Raw genomic sequence first — 22,318 nt, forward strand, 5'->3', positions numbered from 1 at the left:
CGTCCTTACGCAGAAATATCTCTATACAATTGTTTTCGATCTTTCCTCTAGATCTTGGACCTGTTGCAGTGCCCGGTTGTACTCCGTGTCTGCTGCTCATCTCGATCTGAGAACATAAACGGAGAACGACTGTACACAGTTCGGTTTGAATCGATTGTTATATTGTTTAGGCTTGTTTTTTGTCCTTAGCTGATTGTGTGTCCCCGGGAAGACGCCTCCTGTGAACGCCTGTCACCACCCCCGACGATGTCTTCGGCGGCCGTCGGCGCAGTCGCCATGGCCATTTCCGCCCATTTATGTGACTGATGCTTCTTACTTTCCTTAGTTGTGCCTGCTGATTTGGTTCCTTCTGTTTCCCAGCAGCTAGTCTGGGAAGGAATGGCCAGAGTTGACCCATTCTAAGCACGCCAAACACTGGTGCCGGCTTTCTAGACGGACGGCTGCCTAAGGTCCTGTACCCTTCAGATCGGGCTCAAGAAGCCACTCGGTGTTAGACCCTGTCTTGGAAGGACTATAGAAGACGCCAAGAGTGACGAACCGGCAAAATGTATGGCGAGAGCGTCGCCGCCGCCTGCCCAAAGGCGAGTCTTTCAGCAAAAGCTGCACTGCAGACGGCTTCACGAACACCTCGTGGGACTCCATCTTAACCATTGCAAATGTTGATACGCTTTTCGTTAGGCCTTACGCGTTGCTTTACAGGCACCAGTCAGCGCACAAAAATGCCGCGCGCACATGGCCCTAGTTGGGGCCTTTCTGATTCATCTGACTCTCGGTAAGAGCATGGATTGTCTGGCTTACAAGGTCTAGGGTCCGTAGTGCAGTTCGAATTTGTTGTTTACTTAGCTGAAAGTGCTTTTGCAGGTTTTTGCTTAACGGCTGGGGAGTAAACAACAAGCACAGCCGGGCCGCGAATACGCAGGGCTGGAGAACGCATTGTTGCAGTTGCTGTTGGCCACTTGCTGGGTGGTTTTTCAGGCAGTTTGCACGCCTTCGGGAATATAGCGCCTCTGATCATCGCGTACATGCGGCTGCTACAGCCGACTACGTCGCTTCGTTACCACGTAAAGCGTGCAGAGGCCCGAGCGAGAAAGACCTACTTATGCAGTTTAGCGTTGTGCTGTGCTGGGCGGACTATTCGGAAACTATGAATTCTTCTCTCTCCTCCATGCGCAATGAAGAGGATGCAAGCACCAACTCCTGTCTGTGGCATCCCTCTTTCAGTTTGTTCAGCCTCTTGTTGTTCCCAGGATGGTCTGATCCTCTACGTCTCGGCTGTACTTGTGCAAGGCATTGCGGGCTTCTTCGGGGGGAGGCTCCACAGAGTTCTGGGCCCCTCAAAGTGCGCTCAATACACTTTAGGCTTCAGTGATAAGTGCCGCATTTACCAGCGTTACAGTGACAGTCCATGAGTGTTTGTCTTTCTGATGATGGAGGCTAGACGCAACGCATGCACTCACTTCATCATGTATAGTCATACTGTAGTATTATTCCTTTTTTGCATGCATTAGTCGCCATTGTGTTGACTTTCAGAAGCTTACGCAGGGTGCCTAAAGGCGAGTTGCAGTTATACTCTGCGCTGGCGGTGCGCTTGGGCTGCTGCAGGGCAACTCTTTTGGGGGGATCTGTGATGAGCATTGGCCTCGTCATGTCTGCTTTGACACTGCACAGTTGTTTTCTCTTTTGGTGAGACGCTTGGCCTTCCTATTTACGGTGGTTTGCCGGCGTTGGTTCATCTGAGGGCGCCTCAGCATCAGGCGCCTCAGCATCTTCGAAACCTGAATTCGCGAGGTAGTAGTAGTATTAGTAGTACGACTACTACTACTTTAGGATTTTAAATTCAGGAGTAGTGTGGGTGTTATGGTTTTTTTTGCGCTGCACAGCCTCTCCTTCGGCGTCGTCACGGCAATAGGAAGCGGCCTCTGCTACCCTGTGCCACTGACCTGCGCCCTCCAGTGGCAGCCCGATAAAAAGGGGACAGTGAGTATTAGCCTCGCTTCTTCTGAGGAAAGCTAGCGTGGGAATACTCTGCACCAAAGATTGTGCACATGGACAGCTGCTGAGGGTTTACACACACAATGAATTCGACGTGTTCTTTACTCCCACCGCACCACATGCGTTCACCACAACTGCAGATTGACTGGCATCAGCGGGGTCCTTTGTTGTTGGACTTGGGCGTGTGCTTGCAGGTTAGTTGCGTGATCTTTCTTGGCCGCAGTTTGTCCGTTTGTCTGCTGTGTCCAATGCACTCTTTGTTTCTCTTCCGCACCAGTCAGCACTCATTGTTGACATTTGTTTCGCCACTAGCAGGAGCAGATGGGACTTCGGGTGAGCGGTGAATGGGCTCTGCAACTCATTATGCATTCCGTCAGTCCAAGCAGTGTTCTTGGTTGGAGGCCTTTGCTGTAGAACTATATGTAAGCCTTCGAGTATGGACCTTGCGTGTCTGAACTGTTAACAGCAGCCCCGGAGGTCTACGTTTCTGACACGGAGGTGCTGCAGCGGCTTCCGGCCCTCTTCTTGCTGATGGCTGGGGGATGCCTAGCACTGCAGGTATGCGCAATTGCCCAGCCCTGAGTGTTTTGACAGGGGGCTGGGGACAACTACCATCTTGCTGTGCTCGCAGCCTCAACAATATCATGTTTAATTATTGCTGCCGCTGCTGTCACCTCAAAGGTGTAGCCAGCCAACGCTCTTCTGCCGTTAGTGCAGATACAGGCCAAACACTGCCTTTCTTTGCTGCTGCTTCTGATCCTTTGAGGCAGGCAGTGGGAGCGGCGCTGCTTTCCGACCCGCCTCCTCTACCGATGGACTCACACGAACGGCGGAAGCTGATCGAAGAAATCCGCTGTGCGTTTTCCGTGCTGTTTTGCTGTTCCCTGCGGCAGCGCTTTCTAGATTTTACTTAAGTTGCATCTGGGACGTGCCTCAGTCCCATATTAGGAGCCGAAAGTTTGCTTTATCCACAAAAATAGATTTGCGCTCATTATATATGGTCTACCCTCCTCTACCGCCGTTTGATATTCACAGCGACCTGCGGCTTTTCTCTGGAAGTGCTTGCGCCTTCCTAGAGCGTAGACCCTAGAAACCAAAGAGTACTTTTGGGGTGCTTTTTGTTTGGGTACTCGCAGCACCGTCACCTTCGACAGCGGCATCTTTGCTCTCCTCATTCGTCCTGACTCCGCAGGATCTGTGCAGCTCTCCATCGTTTTGGTTGTTATTTATGATGCTCTTCTTCTCGTGGCAATCTGTATTGGTGGCTGCGTACATGTGGAAGATAGTGCCTTTCGCGTTTATTCACAAGGTGCCGCCCAGCGCGTATATGGACACTGCAGAGCGCAACCTCTTGCCGGCGACCTCCTCCGCCGATGGCATCCGGAGCTGGCAGGCTGTCACAGATTTGCAGCTGAGTACCATCGGCGCAGTTGCGGGGGCGTTGTGTGTCGCTGGACGGTTGGTCTGGGGTTATATCGGCAACAAGGCCGGCAACAAACGAGCAATAGTAAGCACGGTGTGCGCACCTAGGGCCTGTGAGCAACCAGGGGCTGCATAGGCACCCGCTGCTGCTGCCTGTATTGCATCGCATTAAGTCTAATGCATGTTATTCTGCATATTAGCATGAATCTGTGTATGGTGGCTCTCTTACTGACGTCCATGAGCAGCGGTATGACGTCTCAATGCATGATATTCTACAGATTATTATGAATCTCTGCATGGCGGCCCTCTTAATGACGTTCATGAGCAGCAGCATGACTTCTCCGAGGAACTTCGCTGTCTGGTGGGTCAAACTTGCACGCCGTAGACTCTATTTGAACTCGTGAGAACCATTTTGGGGAGAGCAGTCCATGCATGCATGTGTGCGTGCACTGCTTTTGTGGCAGGCTGGCACTACTTAACGCTTGCCACGGGGGGCTATTTTCGTTGCTGCCGTCATTGACTTCGGATTTATTTGGACACAAGAACTTCGGGCCGGTATTTTCGCTCCTCTTCGCTGCAAGACTTTGCGCCGCCGCCTGCATTTGCGTCCTGACGAAGGTGCGGCTCCACCTTAGGCCGAACCCAGAGATCTATCTAGAACGGTGGACCCTGAAGGCAGCAACGCTTTTCCACTCCTCATTCTCCACCCCTCTAGTCATGCAGCGCCACCTACGCACAAATATGCCTGCCAGCCATGCTGTTTGGAGAGCACGGAAAGTTGGGTCTGCATGCTGCAGGGTGGTCGGCACCCACTTGACCTTCGCCGATAACATTGGCGAGGCACAGGACCTTCAGCGAAGCGGTGCGTCTGCGTCTGCTACTGCAGGTAGTTCTTGAGCTTACAGACGGTGTGACGCTCTGCATGACGTTGGCTGGATGCCATGTGTTGTGGTGAGCCCAAAACACTCCCATCTCCAAATTTGTCAGCTGCCTGCCGCCTAACATCTTTTTGTTGCTCACTGGTGGCTAAATGCATTCGGGAGTTTAGGGTTAAGGCTCCAGAGTTTCAGGTTTTCAGTATTGCAGTTGGGTTGCTTTTGCTGCTGTTCGTAGTGCGGGCTTGGCTCTCGCCTTCCACCCAACTGAAGCGCTGCCTAATCCATACAAGCTGGTGATGACCTGAAGGCTGAAATCGCGCGTCGCCTATTGCTCGACGTGGAACTGCCTCATGAACAGGCGCTTCACGGGTTGGTGCACCGTCCTGCGTACACTGAAGCAGCGCATGGGCATCTATGTGAATAATAACATGCACGTAAACATGCACGCGCTTGTATAGCGCGTACAGCTTATCGTGAACTTGCTCATACAAGGGTGAAGCATGTGTTACCTTGGGCCGAGGCCAGCCAGCCCCAGACTATGCATTTTCCTGCGTTTCGGGTGCTTCGGCCCATCTCACTGGTTTGACTGCGAAAAATACTTTTCTGGAGGACGTTTTGCTTTCATTCCCCGGCGGTGTAGCACAGGGCGTGTGCAACAATACCCATTAAATCACAGCAATTGAAAGCCTTACAGCACTGGACGCAGTAGGCTGATGGGTTGTCGGGCAGCTTTGTTGGAGATGTTGCACTTGCAGTGACTTGCTCATTAGAAGGAACCGTTGCAGAGTACGAACCTCCGTAGAGGCGAAGACATGAGGTTGACGCTGCACTTAGGAGGCAGCAGTGCTGCGGCAGCAACGGCTTGTTGATGGTCCCCACGCACTTGACATGAAGCCGACAGAAGCAAAGTTACGTTTCCAAGCAACGGATATTATGCATGAATAGTTATATCTTTTGTTTCAGATACGTTTCTCTCTGTGCGGCTGAAGCCGAATTCGATTGGTCTACAAATGATGCTGACAGGGTCTTCCTCACTTGTAAGCATTTTAGTGTTGGCAGTGAGTAGAACAGCTATTGTATGCGTTTTTACAGTACAACAGCTATACTTAGGTTGTGTCATTTCTTCTAGAGATTTGTCTCTCCGTGATACAGCAACCGATTGGCACATGGGATGTGGCGCCAGTGCCGGCAAATTTTTTATGGAGCAGCGGTACTCAGACAGCACAGATAACAGGTTTCTGCCTTTTGGCATATGGTAACTAAGAGGCATATAAAACATGCTGCAACGCTGGCTTCAGGATCTGTTGGCGGCCCCACATGTTGGTTAGTTGACTTCGTTGTTCCGAGCCCCGCTGCGTCTGTGGCGCATCCTGTACAAGCAACAGGGTATTCGTTGTCTTTCTTTTCGTTCTGGGTTTTCACCCTGAAGAGACTCAGAGGTATCTTGGGCCAAGTGTTGCTGGCTGGTCTGTGCATGGTTGAGTGCTACGCACGGATTATCTTTAGCTGGTTGACATTGTGCCCCCCAATCTCTCAATTGGTTGTGTTTGCTGGAGAATGTCAAAAATAAGCTCATCCCCCATCCCTTAAGCCTGCTGAAGCTCCAGCAGCATCTGGCTATGCGCTACTGTACTCCTTCATCTTCGCTCTAGCGAGGGTCACCTGGTATCCCAGTTCTGCTGTACTGAAATGCGCCTTGGGCACTCCCGTAGGTTCAATGCTTGATGAATTTGTCCTAATAAAACGACTAGTAAAACGTATTATGTACTTTTGCCATTGAAGGTAGGGTGCACTATCTGTTGCAGAGCGTGTATGCAGGTCACTAACTCGCCAACTAACGCTCAGGTGTGATTGTGATGAACCCAAACTGCAGTCAATAATCTTTCTTTAAAAGGACGTTCGGCTGAAATATATCAATGATTTCTTTATAAACAAAGACTCAAACATGACGAACACGCTCAAGGGACTGTGAAGGACTGTCTGCATTTATGACTGTTGCACTGTCGAGCAGACAGACCACTGGCTTACCGCCCCAAGCGCTCAAGTGCGAGCTGCTCTTTGGTCTCCTTCCTCCTCATATAGCCTCAAAACAAAATAGAAATGCTGTTTAAAATCAATTCTTTCTGAAGGGTGGATAAAGCAAGGGGCTTGAGTGCTCGGTGAGCCATGGCTTGCGTGTCGGCAGCGGGCATCTGGGCTGCTGCAGCTGGCTGGTCTCCGAGTGCTTGTGCGGAAGATGCTCATCGAGCACTTACGTACATGTTTATATCTGTCTGCTATTCACTATACTGCAAAGTGGTCCCAATCAATTTTTCCGAACAACTCGAATCTTCATTGTTATGGTCAAGAAGATGAGGTTTTTGTGCGCTGGAGCAGCAGTGCTCGCCGTGAGCGCCGTCACTGCGAATCTTCAGCCACAGGCGAGAACAACCAACAGTTTTCTCTTGCTTGGTTCCCATCAGAGCCAGCGCTTGACTAGTAACCAATTTGTTGGGGATAAAGGACGCAGACGAACAGTACTTAATGCTCGTGTCGATGAAGCTGGCGAAGATGCTACGGAGGGCAGCAAAGGGCCATCGATAGACACACAAGTTGAATTTGAAATCTCTCCTTACGGGTTTTCAGACTTCTATGAAACTCTCCGAGCGGACGCCTATGGTATTGCCCCCGCTGGGGAGGTGCCATACGACTCGCTAGCGGAAGAGCAAAATGAGTTTCATGAGGAAACCAGCAGCAGCGACCTCGCCTCCCTCGCCCAATTGCATGATTTCTCGCCTCCTGGTTCGGGCCAACGGAAAAGTGGGGGCGCTGAGCAGACGAGCAGCGCAATGTCGGTATTGAGGGCACTTAGCCGCCCATTTGTGGCCATCGGTTCAGCTGCGTTGAAGGCAACTCGTGAGTTGCGCAAGTATCTCAGCAACCCGAAGCTGTCTTGTTCTCTCGAGGTGCAGGACACGAAGATCGGAGGCAATGGGTCGCCCATCGTGGCCAAGGCCATTTCCCGTTTAGGTCGCGTGCGAAAGACTAGCTTTTTGGATAAGGTGAACCAAGAGTTGGAGTTGTTTTTCCCCATTAACGAAGAAATCGAGTACGACTGCGTGGACTTCAGCCAAAAAATAGTCCTTAAAAGAGGATATCCCTTGGGGGCTGGCGCCTTTGGGTTTGTTGTTCCCTTCACCAGTAGCCACGGCGCGCAATACGCAGGAAAACTGTTTCAAATCGGGCGAACAGAAAAGCACACAATGAACAACGTGCGTAAGCAGCTTAATATATTAAGCTACCTGCCTTCAGACATGGACGCAGCGACAGCTTCCCACAGGCTCCGTCTCGCCTTTCCCCTCTGCATCGTCGTGAAGCGCTGGACCTCCACTGTCATGGAACTGCCCACCAGGGGGAAACTCCTAAATGCAATCGTGTTGTACCCGTTGCTCCGAGGGGATTTGTCATATTTGACTGCTTCTCTGCTGCCTACGCGAGATGAAGATCGGAATGTTCTCTTGAGCCTCACGCAGCAGGTTGTGCGGGCAGTGAACGATCTGCACAAACTTCGTTTGGTTCACCTCGACATCAAGCTGCAGAATTTCCTCGTGACCGAAAAAGGAAGCGTACTGACGGGGGACCTGGATGGCGTAAAGCCATTTGGATCACCTGTAGTGCCTATCATGTTTACTGCGGCCTTGGCTGCTCCTGAGGTGGCGAGAATCGTTCTGCAGAAAGACAGAACGGCTGGGGCAGAGCCTACTATGGACTCCTGGTCGCTCGGCATATCGATATACGGAATCTGGTGTGCAGGCTACCCATTTTCTCAAGAGTTCCGCAAGCTTCCCCCCGCTGAACAAATGGAAAGACTCCACAAGGAGCCATTTCAAACCATCGTATTCGATGAAGAATGTGCAGGAATCATGCCCCCGGAAGTGTTCAATCTTATTACCCAATTCCTCAAACCCGACCCCAAAGACCGTCTTACGCCGAAGCAAGCTCTCGCATCTCATCCTGCGATGGCGCTGCAGGTGCCGGGGGCAGAAGGCATGCAGACTGAAGTAGAAGAAACCTTGCCGCTCAAAGAACCGGAAGAAGAGCTGGAGCCACTCTCGGAAGCGTCAACGGCTTCTACAGAAGAAGCTGGTAGGCCCGCCAGCCTTTCGTCGAGCTACGTCTTCGTTAAGCGGCAGAAGGCGCCGGCAGCGCGCAGCTTTCAGCAACAGAGCGCTAGCATCTTCACCCCTACAAACAGTGGCGGCTACCGATTCGTTGGTAGCCACTTGCGGGAACCGAAACCCCTTGCAAACAGCCGTCAACAACAACAGCCGTCAGGAAGCCCGTAATTTTTTGCAGCAGCATGGCAACAACGACAAGCAACAACAATGAGTCCTTTGTCCAATCGTAAACTTTTTCGGTAGGGTGAAAGTTGAAGGTGTCAGGTGAAACTTTTGTCGGGTCGCTGCGACAAAGAAGACAATAGCGTTGAAGGCACAGCTGCCTTATGCTTCAACTTCCCCAACAGTGAGCGATATTTTTTATACTTTTTCTGGCGGAGATACTTCGCTATTGCCTTTTCGAATCGTTTTATTTGAAAGTGGTGCAAAAACTTTTGTCTCTTCGGAGCCGCAGATGGCTGACGTCTGTGTGATCAAACCAGTTAAACCAAACTAAATTTTTTCGCATTTTTATGCAGAAGAACAGAAAAATTCAGCTTTGCCTTTTCCATCCGCTTCAAACAAAAGGCAAGGCAAGCTGAAATATGTGGTGGATGCGGCTGTGCGGCTGTTTCCATCGCCGACGCAGGCGAGGCTACTGTAATACAGATTTGCTTGTTCTTGACCGTAGCTTAATACCTTCTAATACTGGCAATACACTTCCAGCGACTTTCGCAGTCATTCTCTTGTATGTCCCGCGTGCAAAGTCAAACAACCCCTTCTGTGCTGGGTACTCTACAGGTCAGATGTTGCATGGTCTGTATTAAGTTAGTATTGCATGCATCACTTGCAGAAGCTGTTAAATGAGGGCCAAGAGCCTGCTTAACAGTTGCGAATGGTATTAACGCATGCATCCAAAGAAGACTTGGACATGCTCGCAGGCGAAGTTGCTTTGTAGTAGGAGTTGCAACAAGGCGTGTTGCACTCTCATGCGTTATCAGCTTCTTAGGCTCCATACATGTGCTACGCAGCCTGAGAGCAAGCCGTCGCTCTGTCCCAGGGCTTGCATCTAGTAAAGTATATCCATATTCTCAGTGCCACAGGCTGACACCAAGCTATCACTACCAGCAGGCTCAGCTGGCATGCCCAAAGCCCGTTTCTGTATGATCATAGTTGGCCCCATACAGAAGAACCGCGCCAACAGACTGCACTTCGTATGCCTCGATCCCTCCTGTCCAAAATATTGTATCGTGCTACTAAGGAACTCTCTTGAGGCTGCAAGCCGAAGGGCTAATGCACGCGCGTACGTGTTTGCGAAGCCTCACCCTATATCGCGTCAACAACGGAGCCATAGCTGCCCCTTGTTTTTGATCTTACTCGGGATTGCATTCAGAGTATTCAGACTTGTCTTTTGCTGGGGGTGTAGAAAAATATTTGCTCTGATTCAAGCACGTCCGGTAGCAGTAAGCCACCATGGCCGCAGTTGCAACACGAGAACGTACGTAGCACGTGGTGTAAGGTTGGTCTGTTCAAAGGCAGAAGGATGTGCCTCCTACGACAGCCATTGATTGAGGGGCTGATGTGCGATGCGGCTCTTGGCAAGTCCCCGAGAAAAGCATGCCTCGGGGCCAACTACCTTCAATCCCACGCGGCTGCTTCATAAGTTCGTGCCAGGATCCGCTAACGAATTTGAAGTGCCTTTCTGTAGTAGTGGTAAGCACCACTACTACAGAAAGGCACTTCAAATTCGGAGAACCACTGAGCTTCCAGATGTGATCAATGAATAATTGGGCAACTCCCTCTGCAAGCGCAACTACCAGACGCTTCTGCTCTTCTTCCGTAAGATGGTGTGACCGGCAGACGATTATTAGGTGCTTTTTCGAGCTGTTAACTCGCTCAGGGAGCATCACCCCAAATGCTGTCTCGCTTGCGTCGGTTATTGGGAGGAAGGGTTTGCCGAAATCAGGGGGGCCCGAGCCTTAGGGACGATCTCAGGCGTCTGATGGGACTTCCGACGGCTTCGCCTTCCATCCAAATGAGCTGTTTGGACTTATGCAGACCCTCTAGTGGAGCGGAGATGCAAGCGAATCAGGAAATGCAGATGCGGTAGCACGACGCGAGATCGAGGAACTTTTGAACGCCCTTGCGAGCGCACAGGACTAGCGGCCATCACTGGAGGGCCTCTACCTCCGCTGGATTCGGTCCAGCAGCTGCTGCTGGCATACGAAATTCTGAGGATCCAGTTGTTTGCATGACAAACGGACACGTTCCACTGATCACTTTGGTTGTCCCGTCGCCAACGCTTCTCGATCTCATGCTTGTCGAATTACGTCACAGTTTTCATTCGTCTGCAGTCTGGAATTATTTGCTGCTATGCTCATTTAAAAAAAGTAAATGCGCGGCTCGGTACATCTCTCCTGCTGTTCGTGTGCCGACTTCCCCGGCTGTTGTGGGTTGTCCTTTTCCATCTGTTGTTGAGGAGGGCTGGCGCACACTTCCCGGACATCCGTAGACTCCGTGTCATGATCATTTTCTAAACCGGGAGTGCTCCTTCTCAGGAAGAAGATATGGAAGTGTCGCCCTTTTCCCTTCAATTTGATGGATACGTTATCCATCACATCTGCGAGGTCAATCCTTTCACCCCTCGGTTCCCCTTCCGCGGCCCACGCAGTTACACATTGCCCGTCTTCGTGGGACAGGGCTGCCGCGAGTAACGAATATATAAAGTTCTGAGTCCGTCACTGGACTTTTGCCCACCAAGGACTGATACTTCCCGATGTAGCACTCTCTCGACAGCTTCGCCTGTTTAAGTTTTCTCAGTTCTGCTATATTCTGTCTTCTTGCCTACCTGGGAATAAACCCCCAACATAAGGTCCAGCTGTGCTCGCGAACAGCGAAACCTTAGCTGAGATCTAACCACCAATTTCATGCATTTTCTTCTAATAACGAGAATGCAAATATCAACTGTAGCCCTTCGGGTGCATTTTGGAGACGGAAATACTGAACAAGAAGAGCGGGGAACAGTATGGACGAACGGCAGACGCATAAGCAATTTTCATGGGTGGTTTTTGTTGCTGAAACATGTTCCTCTGGGTGGGATGCAGGTACTGAGTTGGTTTCAACGGGACGACGCCATCAGCCGTTCGTCACTCCCTCATCAAAGTGCCTAGCCATATCAATCTCCACGAACTGCGGGGAAAAAAATGCCGAGGCATTGATGCAGATCTGGGGAGAGTATCCAACAATGTTTTTTCGTGAAGCATCTCGGTAGTAACTGCTATGTACCAAGCCGCTCTGCTGTGGCGGTGGCTTTCGCTGGGCACACCTGTCCCGAAGAAGCAAGCAATGCTACCAAGTGAAACTAGAGTTCGTGATCTTACTCGAGGATTGTCGTGAGTTGCAATCATGTCAAGGGCCCTACGTAAGAGTTTTCCAAAGACAACTGACCTCCCCTGATATGCCGAGGCATCCTTAGCGCAGCGGGCAAGCGCCTGAGCCTAGTGCGAAGACGGGCCGCGCGATGCACCACACCTAAATGCAACTTATGCTGCATGGCATCCCCACGTGCAAGCACAATCGAGCCATATTTGGTGCATGCACTAACACTGTAGGCAGTTGTTAAGCGCGTGCTTTGCACGTAGTAGGCAGCCTGCACTCCAGTAGACATGCACGCATCAACTTTGCATAGGGCTTGTACAAAGGTGGCACTTTGCTTTCATAACGACGAGGGACCGCCCACGCTACCAGGCACAGACATATCGTGTGTCTACAATCTGCAGAGGAGGAGCAGCTGCGCGTGTGTAACAACCATTGAGATTAGACAATGTTCAAAAGTCGCTGACGAGCAGCATATAACACTCATATAGTATTCCTTGCCGATTGTTCGTTACTTTCTCCCCAACATAATCAAACCATAAAGGAGATCCAGGCTCTCATCAGGGTTTTGTTCATTGAAAAGGGGGAAAACAGCAAAATTCAAGTACTCTGCATGAACACATGAATGCGCACTGCCCGCCTGCTGGCGGCGTTGCGTACTCGAGACTGCGGAACAGACACCTCTCCAGACAAGCTTAAGATATGTTTATTAATTTCATCATCTTTTTAAAAATAATTAATACACTATTGTCAAAGTTCCAAGCTTAAATTGACGACAAGGATCGGGGCTGCGTTCGGCGGCATGCACAGGCAGCAGAAGCGCAAGGACCCCGAAGGCCTGGAGGTAGCATGCGCCTAAATGTCGGTGCTTTGAGTGTTTTCTACTGTAAAATGGTCTTTTTTTTAATTTTGTTTTGTCAGGAATGCATCATAGCGGCTGATCTTCTCCTTTTTAAGCCGCTACCAGCCTTCGCCTTTAGTGTCCTCAACACCCCCACGAGCATCCAGACAGTGTAACCTGTTGGAGTTCCTCTCGTTGCATCCTATTTTCATTTGATTTTCTTTACGGCGATTTTCGTCTTTCTTCCTCTAGGACTCAGTGCAGCGCCACCTGACTGCAGCAGCAACAAAGGGAAACACGCATAAGGGAGAGAATTCTCAGCAGCAGGATAGGCTCTCCAAAGCCCCTTGAAGGCGCAGTACATCATGACAGAGCTTTTTGAAAAGCCAGAGATGCAGCGAGCTCGAGGCCTTCTGGAGAGGAGACAGTAGTCGGTATCGACTAGGTAACGAATCTGCTGCTGGCCATTAGACAGCTATCTAGACACCAGAACGCCGCATTCCTTTAATTCCCAGCGCCGCCGACAGCAGGCGCAGCAACAGGCATTACTTTTGTAGAAAGAGTGCTGAGTTGCGCTTGCTGCTGCAATGGGCTCGGGGGAGGCGTCGTCTGGGGGCCGCTGCAGCGGCTCCCACAGAAAGGACAAGCATTCGAGCAGCAGCAGCAGCAGCAGCAGCAGCAGCAGCAGCAGCAGTTCAAAGAAGCACAAGTCCAGTGGCCACAGCAGTAGCAGCTCGGGGAGCCGATCTACGAACAGCAGCAGCACGACTGCAAATGCGGAGCGCGACAGCAACTCCGGGAGACATAAAAGCAGCAATCACAGCGGCAGCAGCCACGGCAGCAGCAGCCACAGCCACAGCAACCACGGCAGCAGCAGCCACAGCAGCAGCGGGCACAAGAGCAGGAGCAAGGATGAGCACAAGCAATCGAGCAGCAAGACGAAGACGGAGGGGGAATTGCTTCGTGCTGACTCCAAGACCCACACATCTCCAAAGGACAGCAAAAGCAGCAGCCACAGCAGCAGCAGCCACAGCAGCAGCAGCAGCAGCCACAGCAGCAGCAGCAAGCAGGCAAAGAGTTCTAGCAAGGGCCACGAGGAGGGGAAGCGTGCGCGCAGCAGCCGCAGCAAAAGCCGAAGCAACGAGAAGAAACGTAAGAGGGAGAGAAGTCCTTCGTTTCAGCCTCCTCCAGTGGTGAACACTACAGACCCAACGAAGAATACCCTTGGGGATCCGTTCCCTCCAGATCTTGAGGGGCCTTGTTATGTGAAGCTGCTGCCCCAGCAGCGCGACGTGTCTATTCTATTAGGTGTAGACAATAGGGGCTTGCTGAATTTGGCTAAGTCTCACGGATGTAAGAGCCGGCTGTCTGCTAAGGATGTATTCTTCCCAGAGACAAACCGCCGCATGCTGCTTCTGCAGGGGCAGGAGGAGGGGCTGCACAAGATGCTGCGGCAAGCGTTAGAGAGAATATCAGAGCCTGGGAAGCACCGAGATAGCAGCAGCAGAAGCTCCAGCATTACCTTTATAGCACCTAATCCTGTCTGTCTGCTTACCCCAAGCAGCGCTGATCAACCCTTGCGCAAGCTACGCAAGCTAGGGGGGGCCCGCCTCCATATAAGCGATAGGAAGGACATGAAGAAACAAGGAGGCCGCGAGCGTTTGCTGACTCTTCAGGGAAACCTTAGTGAAGTTCAGGCAGCAGCATGCGAGTTGATTACTCTGCTGCAGCAGGTAAAAGATTTGCGCGATCATATGAATCTCAAGTACGACAGCTGCATGCCGAAGGTAGAGCAAGAAGAGAAGGAGGAGAGGCTAGAAGATCTCCTAGGGAAAGAAGATCTTGATGAATCAACAATGCAAGCACTTGCAAGTATCCTTATACCCCCTAAAGAAGAACCCGTAAAGGCCGGCATAGCGAGCGTCGCCCCTAATATTCCGAATCTATCGGATTCTGCTAAAGCAGCACTTATTAGTCAAGCTCAGGATGAACTAGCGAGGATAAGCAACTTGCAATATATGCGAGACACTCGAGCGGTGCTTATGCAAGGGCCAGCCTACCACAAGGTGCTTGTGAGCGACCTTGTGGCTGCACAGCTTCTGGGTTCGAACGGCAGCATAATAAGTCAATTTGAAGCAGAATATGCAGTACAAGTTAAGGTAGCTCCCCCGGAACCTCCTCCTTGCACGGAGCGTATTGTTGTAATAAGCGGAGAACCTCAAGACACCGATAGAGCTCTGTTAGCAGTGCTTGAAAAGGTATATGCTGCTTGTCTTATGGTTGGGCACGCAAACTTTATGGTCTGGCGTATGAGTGCAATGAGTACTTGCTGCGCTCTTATCTGCGGGCCTGGAGGACAGCGTATTCGTCAATTAGCAAGCTTCACCGGGACTCGAATTCAAATAAGCAATAGAGATCAGCAAACCCCTTCACACCATCCAGGGCAGCTGGTGCCCTCTAACCCCCATGAACGAATTATATCTGTATTAGGTCCTTTGGAGCAAGTGACGATTGCTATTAAAGCGATGCTTCCGTATATTCATGCAGATCCTAATCAATCACAGTCTGTACACCAGAGCTATGGCCATGGATATAAGCTTAAGATGCCCTCTTGGGCTGAGACAGGAGTCTTGCAAGAGGGTATGAATATGGAAGCCTTAAAGGAAGAGCCTCTAGAAGACGAACGACCTGTATCTCTACCAGGGCCCTTCCACATGAAGTTGCTGATTGATCCTGCACTTGCGAATTCTTTGATTGGAGAGAACAGTCAAACTATTACAAAAGTTGCAGAAGAATGCGGCTGCAGCATGCATGTCTTGTCCTCGAAGAACAAGTTCCCGGATTCTCAAGACCGTTTGCTGCTTATGTCGGGTTCAACTGAAGCCATCAGCACAGGGGTTATCTCTCTCTTAGAGCGCTGCAAGGAGGTACACCCCAATTTACCTTACGATCAAATGTATGCTAAACTCGTAGTGCCTACAAGCGTATGTCCTACAGTCATAGGGCCTGGGGGTGTTCGAGTAAGAGAGATCCGCGAAGCAACTCTTACTCGAATAACTGTTGATAGAAACTCGAGCCCTTGTCCTGAAAGAGTTATTGCAATCCACGGTATGGCTCAGGGCGTCCATCAGGCGGTCGTTGCTATCAGCACCATTGCACAGACAGACCCAAGCCTTGTGCTTATGCTTGAGCTACAGTATGATTATCTAGAACAGCAGCAGGAGACGCAGCAGCAGAACGCGCAGCTCGACTCCAATATCGTCGGCGCTGTACTAGAGGGGGTTCTTTCTGTCTCTAACAAAGTGGGAGGAGGCGCCACTGATGTTGCTGTGAAAAGGCTAGAAAATATGAAACAGGTCAGGCAGACCTTCTCCCCCTTGCTTTTTCTACTTGCAATCGTCTTTCTTCTTGTTTTTCTACTTGCTCGACGCTCCTCTAACTCGCCTCTTCTCTTATTATCTCTCTTTATGGTGTACTGTCTGCTGCTTTGGCTCGTGTATCTATCCGGCTCTGTGTCTCCCTCTTTTTGCTTGTCTATATATATATATATATATATGTCTCTTTCTGTCTCTGTGTGCGGCGTCTTTCTTCCTGTCGCGTTTGTGTTAGTGTTGGTCTTGTTGTGTTTGTTTGTTTGCAAGAGTTAATTGTTTGTCTTTGTTGTTTTGTTTGATTCCGTTGGAGTGTCCCCTCCCCTGTGCTGCTGTCTCCTCAAGCCATCGTAGTAGCTCAGGCTGTCTGTTGCTGCATCGCTGCATCTTCTTCTCGTTCCTTTGCTGTTGTTATTATATGTTTGTTTTACCTTTAATCTGTGTGTAGATGAATTTCGTGTTTGAGGGTTTATTGTTTGAAGCATCAGGCTGAGGGTTTGGGGTTTAGAGCATACTGCACAGGGTTTAAGGCTTAGGGTTTAGGGTTTAGGGTTTAGGGTTTAGGGTTTTTAGTGCTGTGCGAGTTGCTGCTGCGCAGGCGGCGGCGCAGGGACCGCTGGGCCCGATGGGGCAGCACCAGAGCGGATATACCCCCAACTATGACGCTCCTGTCTCGTTTGTTACTGCATCTAACCCTACAGTTACACCTGAAGCTTCGAAGAGCTTTGCTTTAGCTCAGAGAGCAGCACAGGCCCTTGGAAATGATCCTCGCGTGCGGCTGCCTTCTCCTCCTCGCGCTGCGGATGAGTGGGAGCAGCAGCAGCGAGAGATTCAACAGTATGAACAGCAGAGGCTCGCTGGCCACGTCGAAATCTACAGCAGCAGCGGCTCTGCGCCTCCGCCTCCCCCCAGACCCTCGGGCACAATGCCGCATGCAGACCCCGCTGCTGCTGCTGCTGCTTCGGGCGCACCTCCTCCTCCTCCTCCTCCTCCTGATAACGGCATGGATGCGGACGACGGAGACCCGCTGCTCGAGGGGCTGATGAATGAAGCTTTCTAAGCCTTTCTATTGCATAATTAATATACTTGTTATCGAAAGATTATCGTTGCAGGTTGAGAACAGAGGGCTGAGTTTGGCACTGTTAGTATTTGGGGGGTGCAGAGACTCAGGGGCAACACGGTGCACGGCCGCGGGCCTATGAAATGCTGCGGGTGTACCTGCTGTTATGGCGCAGAGAAAGTGCATGCATTGCATGCATTGCTCATATTGCATGCATTGCATGTTCTGCATGCATTACATGCATGCGCCATTTGCCGTCATAGTCGCCCTGCCACTATCAATAATATTATTTCCTTGTAGCAGTAACCACTCTAATCGAGAAGGGCAGAAGGAACAACTGGTGCCTGCAGGAGCCGCCTGCACAGTTTAATTCAACATCTTTTCGGTAGGCATATAGACAGTACGTACACTGCAACCATTGGCACAGATGATCCACCAAACTGCCGTTTCTGTCAAATTTCCAACTCGGCTTTTGTGGTGTGCACACAGTGCATGCACAAACAAATATTTGGTGATCCATTCTATATAATATTTGAAATATGTATGTCAGAACAAACTACCATGTTAGCAGGTAGATACATCCGTGCATGCGCATACTTTCCCACGCGCAGACGCTGTAAGGAGCCGTCATCATCATTCATACATCTCATTTCCTTTGGAAGCCAGGCTGACAATAGTTAGTATCATACAACAGTACCAAAGAGGCAGAGCGCTGTTTCTGCTCGGTGTTCTGTCCGCCGCGGCAACACCAACCACGCGCTCTTTTTTGCGGCACTTCAGAGGTGTTTTCGCATAACTCTAGCTGAATTGTCTGCATATAATTTGTTTAGTCACACTCTGTGAGAGGGGAGACTAAGTTTTGCAAGGAAAACAGCGAAATATGCCTATCAGCGACAGCAGCAATGCGAACTATGGACAAAGACAATAAATTAAACCACTCATTTATTAATCAGATTTATTTCTTTATACATCTTTTTATACATCTTGGAGAAGGTGTTTATTATTATTATTATGTGTATGGATGGTTACCTGCTCACTAATAGAGTTCGATGTTGTGGTGTATGTGCAGTATGCCTGGTTGCTAAGGTGGTGTTGCTTCCCGGGGTTTTTTCAGTTTACAAGTCCTTCACTAAACCTTTTAAGTTTTCGTCTGAATTTAACAATATTTGCATTGATTATTCCTTTTTGCTGAAAAATGTTTGCTTTCTTCTGGGGCTCTCCCGCTATGGCCGCAGCCCAGCCCCAATTTTCTTCAACGGCGTTTCGGAACAGACTTGCAGAAATCAAGCGTAAAGATGCGTTGGGTCTTGATTTGAGGTTTTCTCCATTGTTATTTCTTTAGTGGGAACTTTTCTCTCTTATTCATCTTTTCCCTCCTTGTTCACTTCTTTTTTATTAAACGGCACCTATCCGCCGCAGGTGCTCCTCTTCAACAACGATATGCAGCTGCGGCTTTAGCTGCGGCCTGTTCATCTGTTGTAGGAGTTGAACTTAAGGAGATGAATTCAGCGAATCATCTCCAGTAAAGACAACGAAAATGGACGCGTCGCGGGGCCAGCTGCCTGCGGGCCTGGGGGGTAAGTGTCCGTACAGCGTTTTGGGTTTGTGCGCGTCAGCGGAAGGAAAGCCTTTGACTGTACAGGAAGCAGCAGCAGATGAAGCTTCTGTTGCCGCTCGTGAGGCCCTGAGCTCCAAGGCCATTGGCACTGCCTACAGACGGGCTGCGCTGAAGGCGCACCCGGATAAGAACAAGGGTAAAGAAACAGAAGCTGCTGCTGCTTTCTTAGTAGTCAATTTGGCGTTTGCGTTTCTCTCAAGTGCGGAGCAGCGCGAGGCCTACCACCAGCACCTCCGAACACTGCTGGGGCTGCGGCAGCAGCGCGAGCAGCAGCGGCTGCGCTGGACCGAGAGAGACAAGCAGAAGCAGCAATTCAAAGCAGAGTTAGAGAGAAAAGAATCAGCAGCACGTCATGATACACCCCGAGTCAACCAGCAAGAAGAAGAGCTGCAGCGAATTAGGGAGCAGAATGCTGCCTTTATCAAGCGCCACACCGAACAGAGACAGAAACAAATACAAGAAACATTCCGAGAACACTCGGCGCAGCTGTTGCAACAACACCAAATGCAAAGAAGCACTTCTTTTTCGCATGCAATGCCTGCAACGCATGCAACGCATGCAGGCAGTAGCGCAGAGACAGGGGCGGAGGAGACACTCGAGGATATCTTGTTCAGGTCTGTTGTGCTGCAGTGGAGCGTTCCAAAAGAGCAAACAGCAGCAGAAGCAGCAGCAGCAAGCGCATGCAATCGGCAGCACGAACAACCCGGTGCACCGGCAGTTGCTAAGGACGCAGCAGCAGATATAAAATCAGATACAGCAGCTGGAGCAGGAACAGCAGAAACAGCAGCAGGAGCAGGAACAGCAAAGGCAGCAGCAGCAGCAGGAACAGCAGAGGCAGCAGCAGAAGGAGGAGAGGCAGGAGACGCAGAGGCTGCGGCAACACCAGCAACAGCAGCAGCAGGAGAAGCAGCAGCAGATGCCCCTACTCCTGCTTCCTTATGCGCGCTGCTGTGGGCCCATGGGGCTGTTGACTTGTGCCTCTTCTCTAGAAGCAGAGGCCTCGCTTGTGTCTCCTTCTCGTCGCGGGAGAGGGCGATTGAGGCGGCGCTGCTGCTGCAGAGACAGCGCAAGAAGGAAGCAAACAGCCAAGCGGAGAGACTCACTGTGAAGCTGGCTAACAAAGCCAAGGGGTTTGATCTGCTGCTCCAGAAGGTGCGAAGTGCTGCTGCTGCATCAGACCAGCAGCAACAGCAGCAGCAGCAGCAGCAGCAACACGACGAGGCGGACGACCTGCGGGAGGCTGCAGAGTTGGCCGCTGAGACAGAAGAAGCAGCTGGTGCGTTCGCTTCGGCATTAGCAGCTGCTCAATCTGCTGCTGCTCCTCCTGCTGCTGCTGCTGCTCCACCAGGCGAACACCCTTCGGCTGCTCCCACAGCGGAGCAGCCGACCCTCAATGGCAGCACCTTCAGTCAGCCTAATCCCAGCAGCAGCAGCAGCAGCAGCAGGGGGTCGATGACTCTCGGGGAGGCGACCAGTGCTGCAGCTGCCTTTGGGTTGGGTGCTGCAGCAGCATCTGCGCAGCCGATTAGCGGCGCTGCTGCTTCTATTCTAGAGTACGTGAGGAGCTGCAGCAGCAGGGGAATGGAGGAGGTGCAGCAGCAGCATGCAGAAGCAGAGAACGACAGAGGCTGGGAGTGGGTAGGGGGCTCCAAAGTCGCCGCCAGCATGAGCATGCAGCAGCTTGAGGCTGCTGCATTCGGAGAGCTGCACCGCAAGAAACAGCAGCAGCAACAACAGTAACAGCAGCAGCAGCAGCATTAGTAACAGCAGCAGCAGCAGCATTAGTAACAGCAGCAGCAGCAGCAATAACAACAACAGCAGTAACAGCAGCAGCAGCAACAGTAGCAGCAGCAGTAGCCGCAGCAGCAACAGGCAGTGCTTATAATAGTCTTTGACTGATCTTCTCAGGTCTCGCCAGTGCGGCGGCTGTGCATGCAGACTGCTGCTGCATTATGCTGGGAAGGCAAAACAATGTAGACTTAAAATAGAAGGTATGCAGCTAATATTTCTTTAGCTTGTCGATGCAGCTGCGGCCTTTGAGGTGTACGTACACCTCAAAAGGCCGCAGCTGCATCGACAGGCTAAAGAAATATTAAGCCGTTTGAATTTTTTTTTGTACAACAGAATTGGGGTTGATGGTTTAGAGGGAATAAGGGAGAAAACATGCAGCAAACGTAGCAATGTGAAAAACAAACAAACAAACAAACAAACAAACAAACAAACAAACAAACAAACGAGCGAATACTAGTACAGGAGGAGGTGCAGCAGAAGATAGGAGACACGAAGAAACACACGAATTCAATAGAACATATATACATATATATATATTTATTTATTTATGTATTTACATATATATATATATATATATTTATATGTAGGGCAAAGAGGAGGCAGCTAGAACTAAACACAAAAGAGCAGCACAGACAGCCGACAGTGGAGAGCGCCTGCTGCGGCAATCTGCAAATTCTTGAGGAGACAGCAGCGGAAGGAAAGCAAAAGAAATTTGAGTGCAGGGAGACAGTTTATTAATTGGAGTTATGCAGCACGTGCTTGCTTTGTTTCTTGCGGTGTATTGACAGTTATTGAGCGTCTACTGCTGCCTTAAGTTGGTCGTTGTTTTCTTCGTCTTATCTCTTCTTTGCTTCTGCTGCTCTTCACCAGCAGCAGAAAAATAATAAGATAGGGAGTCTGGCAGCCGCAGAAATAAAAGGATAAATAATAATTAATAAATAAACAGAAATAAAAGAAGACATAATAAAAGGAGAGACGAACGTCCCTGCGCAGTTTAATATAAAATTAAAATATGTAATTTAATACAATTTAAAAAAATAATAATTCAGTGGAAATTGAAGCCCTCCTACAAAGATGTCTTGCTGCACTATGCAGCATATATATATATATATATATTTACATATATGTATATGCGAAGTTTAATATCTTCACAATATTAAATAGTAATAGAATATGCTGCTTTGTTATGTACGTTGTTGAAGACGCTCTCATATATATATATATATATATATATATGTTATACTGTAACAATGGGAATATTGTACTGCATTATATTGTAGTAATAACATAATAATAAAATAAAATATATTATTATGTATTATATTGTAATAATATCATCTCAATATATCATTATATATTATGTTGCATTATAATGTATTATATTTTATTACATTATATTATATAACATTATGCTATACTGATATTGTATTATATTTATCTTATACTCTATTACATTATATTATATTATATTGTAGTGCATTATACTATTTTACCTTATTTTATTTTAAATGATTTTATACTAATTCTTATTATTGTATATTAACGAGAATGCTATAATACAATATTTTTTTCTGCAGCTAGTGTATGTAAGGTTCCCCCGTTGGCGTGGCAGGCGTGCGCGACGGTGTTGCGGGGTACTTATCAGATTAAATCATTAATATAATTAAAAAGGAAGAAAATAAGGAGAAATAATTGATTAATTTAAAAAGAATAGCCCTGCAAAGGTCTCAGTTGAGGTGTAAAGGGTTTACCAGCCTAAGGTGGAGCCAACGGGCAGCCAGTGGGCAGCACGAGCAGAGAGACGAAGCGTCGAAAATAGCAAGAAAGGGTATCT

At 49.7% G+C, this 22,318-nt stretch overlaps 5 protein-coding genes across 5 annotated transcripts; 4 read left to right on the top strand and 1 right to left on the bottom strand.

Annotated features, from left to right (window-relative positions):
* Positions 1-47: 47 nt before the first annotated feature.
* On the bottom strand, positions 48-651 carry EAH_00014150 (hypothetical protein; the record flags this gene model as incomplete). Its single annotated transcript, XM_013391314.1, has 2 exons — positions 48-106; positions 459-651. The coding sequence occupies 2 exons, from the start codon at positions 649-651 to the stop codon at positions 48-50; spliced, it is 252 nt and encodes an 83-aa protein (XP_013246768.1).
* Positions 652-732: 81 nt separating this feature from the next.
* On the top strand, positions 733-4,597 carry EAH_00014160 (ABC1 family beta-lactamase, putative; the record flags this gene model as incomplete). Its single annotated transcript, XM_013391315.1, has 13 exons — positions 733-772; positions 976-1,061; positions 1,248-1,339; positions 1,603-1,683; positions 1,881-1,977; positions 2,187-2,325; positions 2,459-2,550; positions 2,763-2,847; positions 3,129-3,499; positions 3,693-3,775; positions 3,879-4,032; positions 4,301-4,365; positions 4,528-4,597. The coding sequence occupies 13 exons, from the start codon at positions 733-735 to the stop codon at positions 4,595-4,597; spliced, it is 1,455 nt and encodes a 484-aa protein (XP_013246769.1).
* Positions 4,598-6,631: 2,034 nt separating this feature from the next.
* Positions 6,632-8,617, top strand: EAH_00014170 (Rhoptry kinase family protein ROP17, putative; the record flags this gene model as incomplete). The annotated part of the gene is made up of 1 exon (XM_013391316.1): positions 6,632-8,617. One exon carries the CDS (start codon positions 6,632-6,634, stop codon positions 8,615-8,617), a length of 1,986 nt encoding a protein of 661 aa, XP_013246770.1.
* A 4,614-nt stretch (positions 8,618-13,231) lies between these two features.
* On the top strand, positions 13,232-17,075 carry EAH_00014180 (KH domain-containing protein, putative; the record flags this gene model as incomplete). The annotated part of the gene is made up of 2 exons (XM_013391317.1): positions 13,232-16,000; positions 16,614-17,075. 2 exons carry the CDS (start codon positions 13,232-13,234, stop codon positions 17,073-17,075), a joined length of 3,231 nt encoding a protein of 1,076 aa, XP_013246771.1.
* Positions 17,076-18,612: 1,537 nt separating this feature from the next.
* Positions 18,613-20,433, top strand: EAH_00014190 (DnaJ domain-containing protein, putative; the record flags this gene model as incomplete). The annotated part of the gene is made up of 1 exon (XM_013391318.1): positions 18,613-20,433. The coding sequence occupies one exon, from the start codon at positions 18,613-18,615 to the stop codon at positions 20,431-20,433; it is 1,821 nt and encodes a 606-aa protein (XP_013246772.1).
* Positions 20,434-22,318: the final 1,885 nt, after the last annotated feature.

The sequence above is a fragment of the Eimeria acervulina genome, genomic scaffold (assembly GCF_000499425.1).
Source record: "Eimeria acervulina Houghton genomic scaffold, Eah_scaff82, whole genome shotgun sequence".
In the NCBI taxonomy this organism is placed as follows: domain Eukaryota; phylum Apicomplexa; class Conoidasida; order Eucoccidiorida; family Eimeriidae; genus Eimeria; species Eimeria acervulina.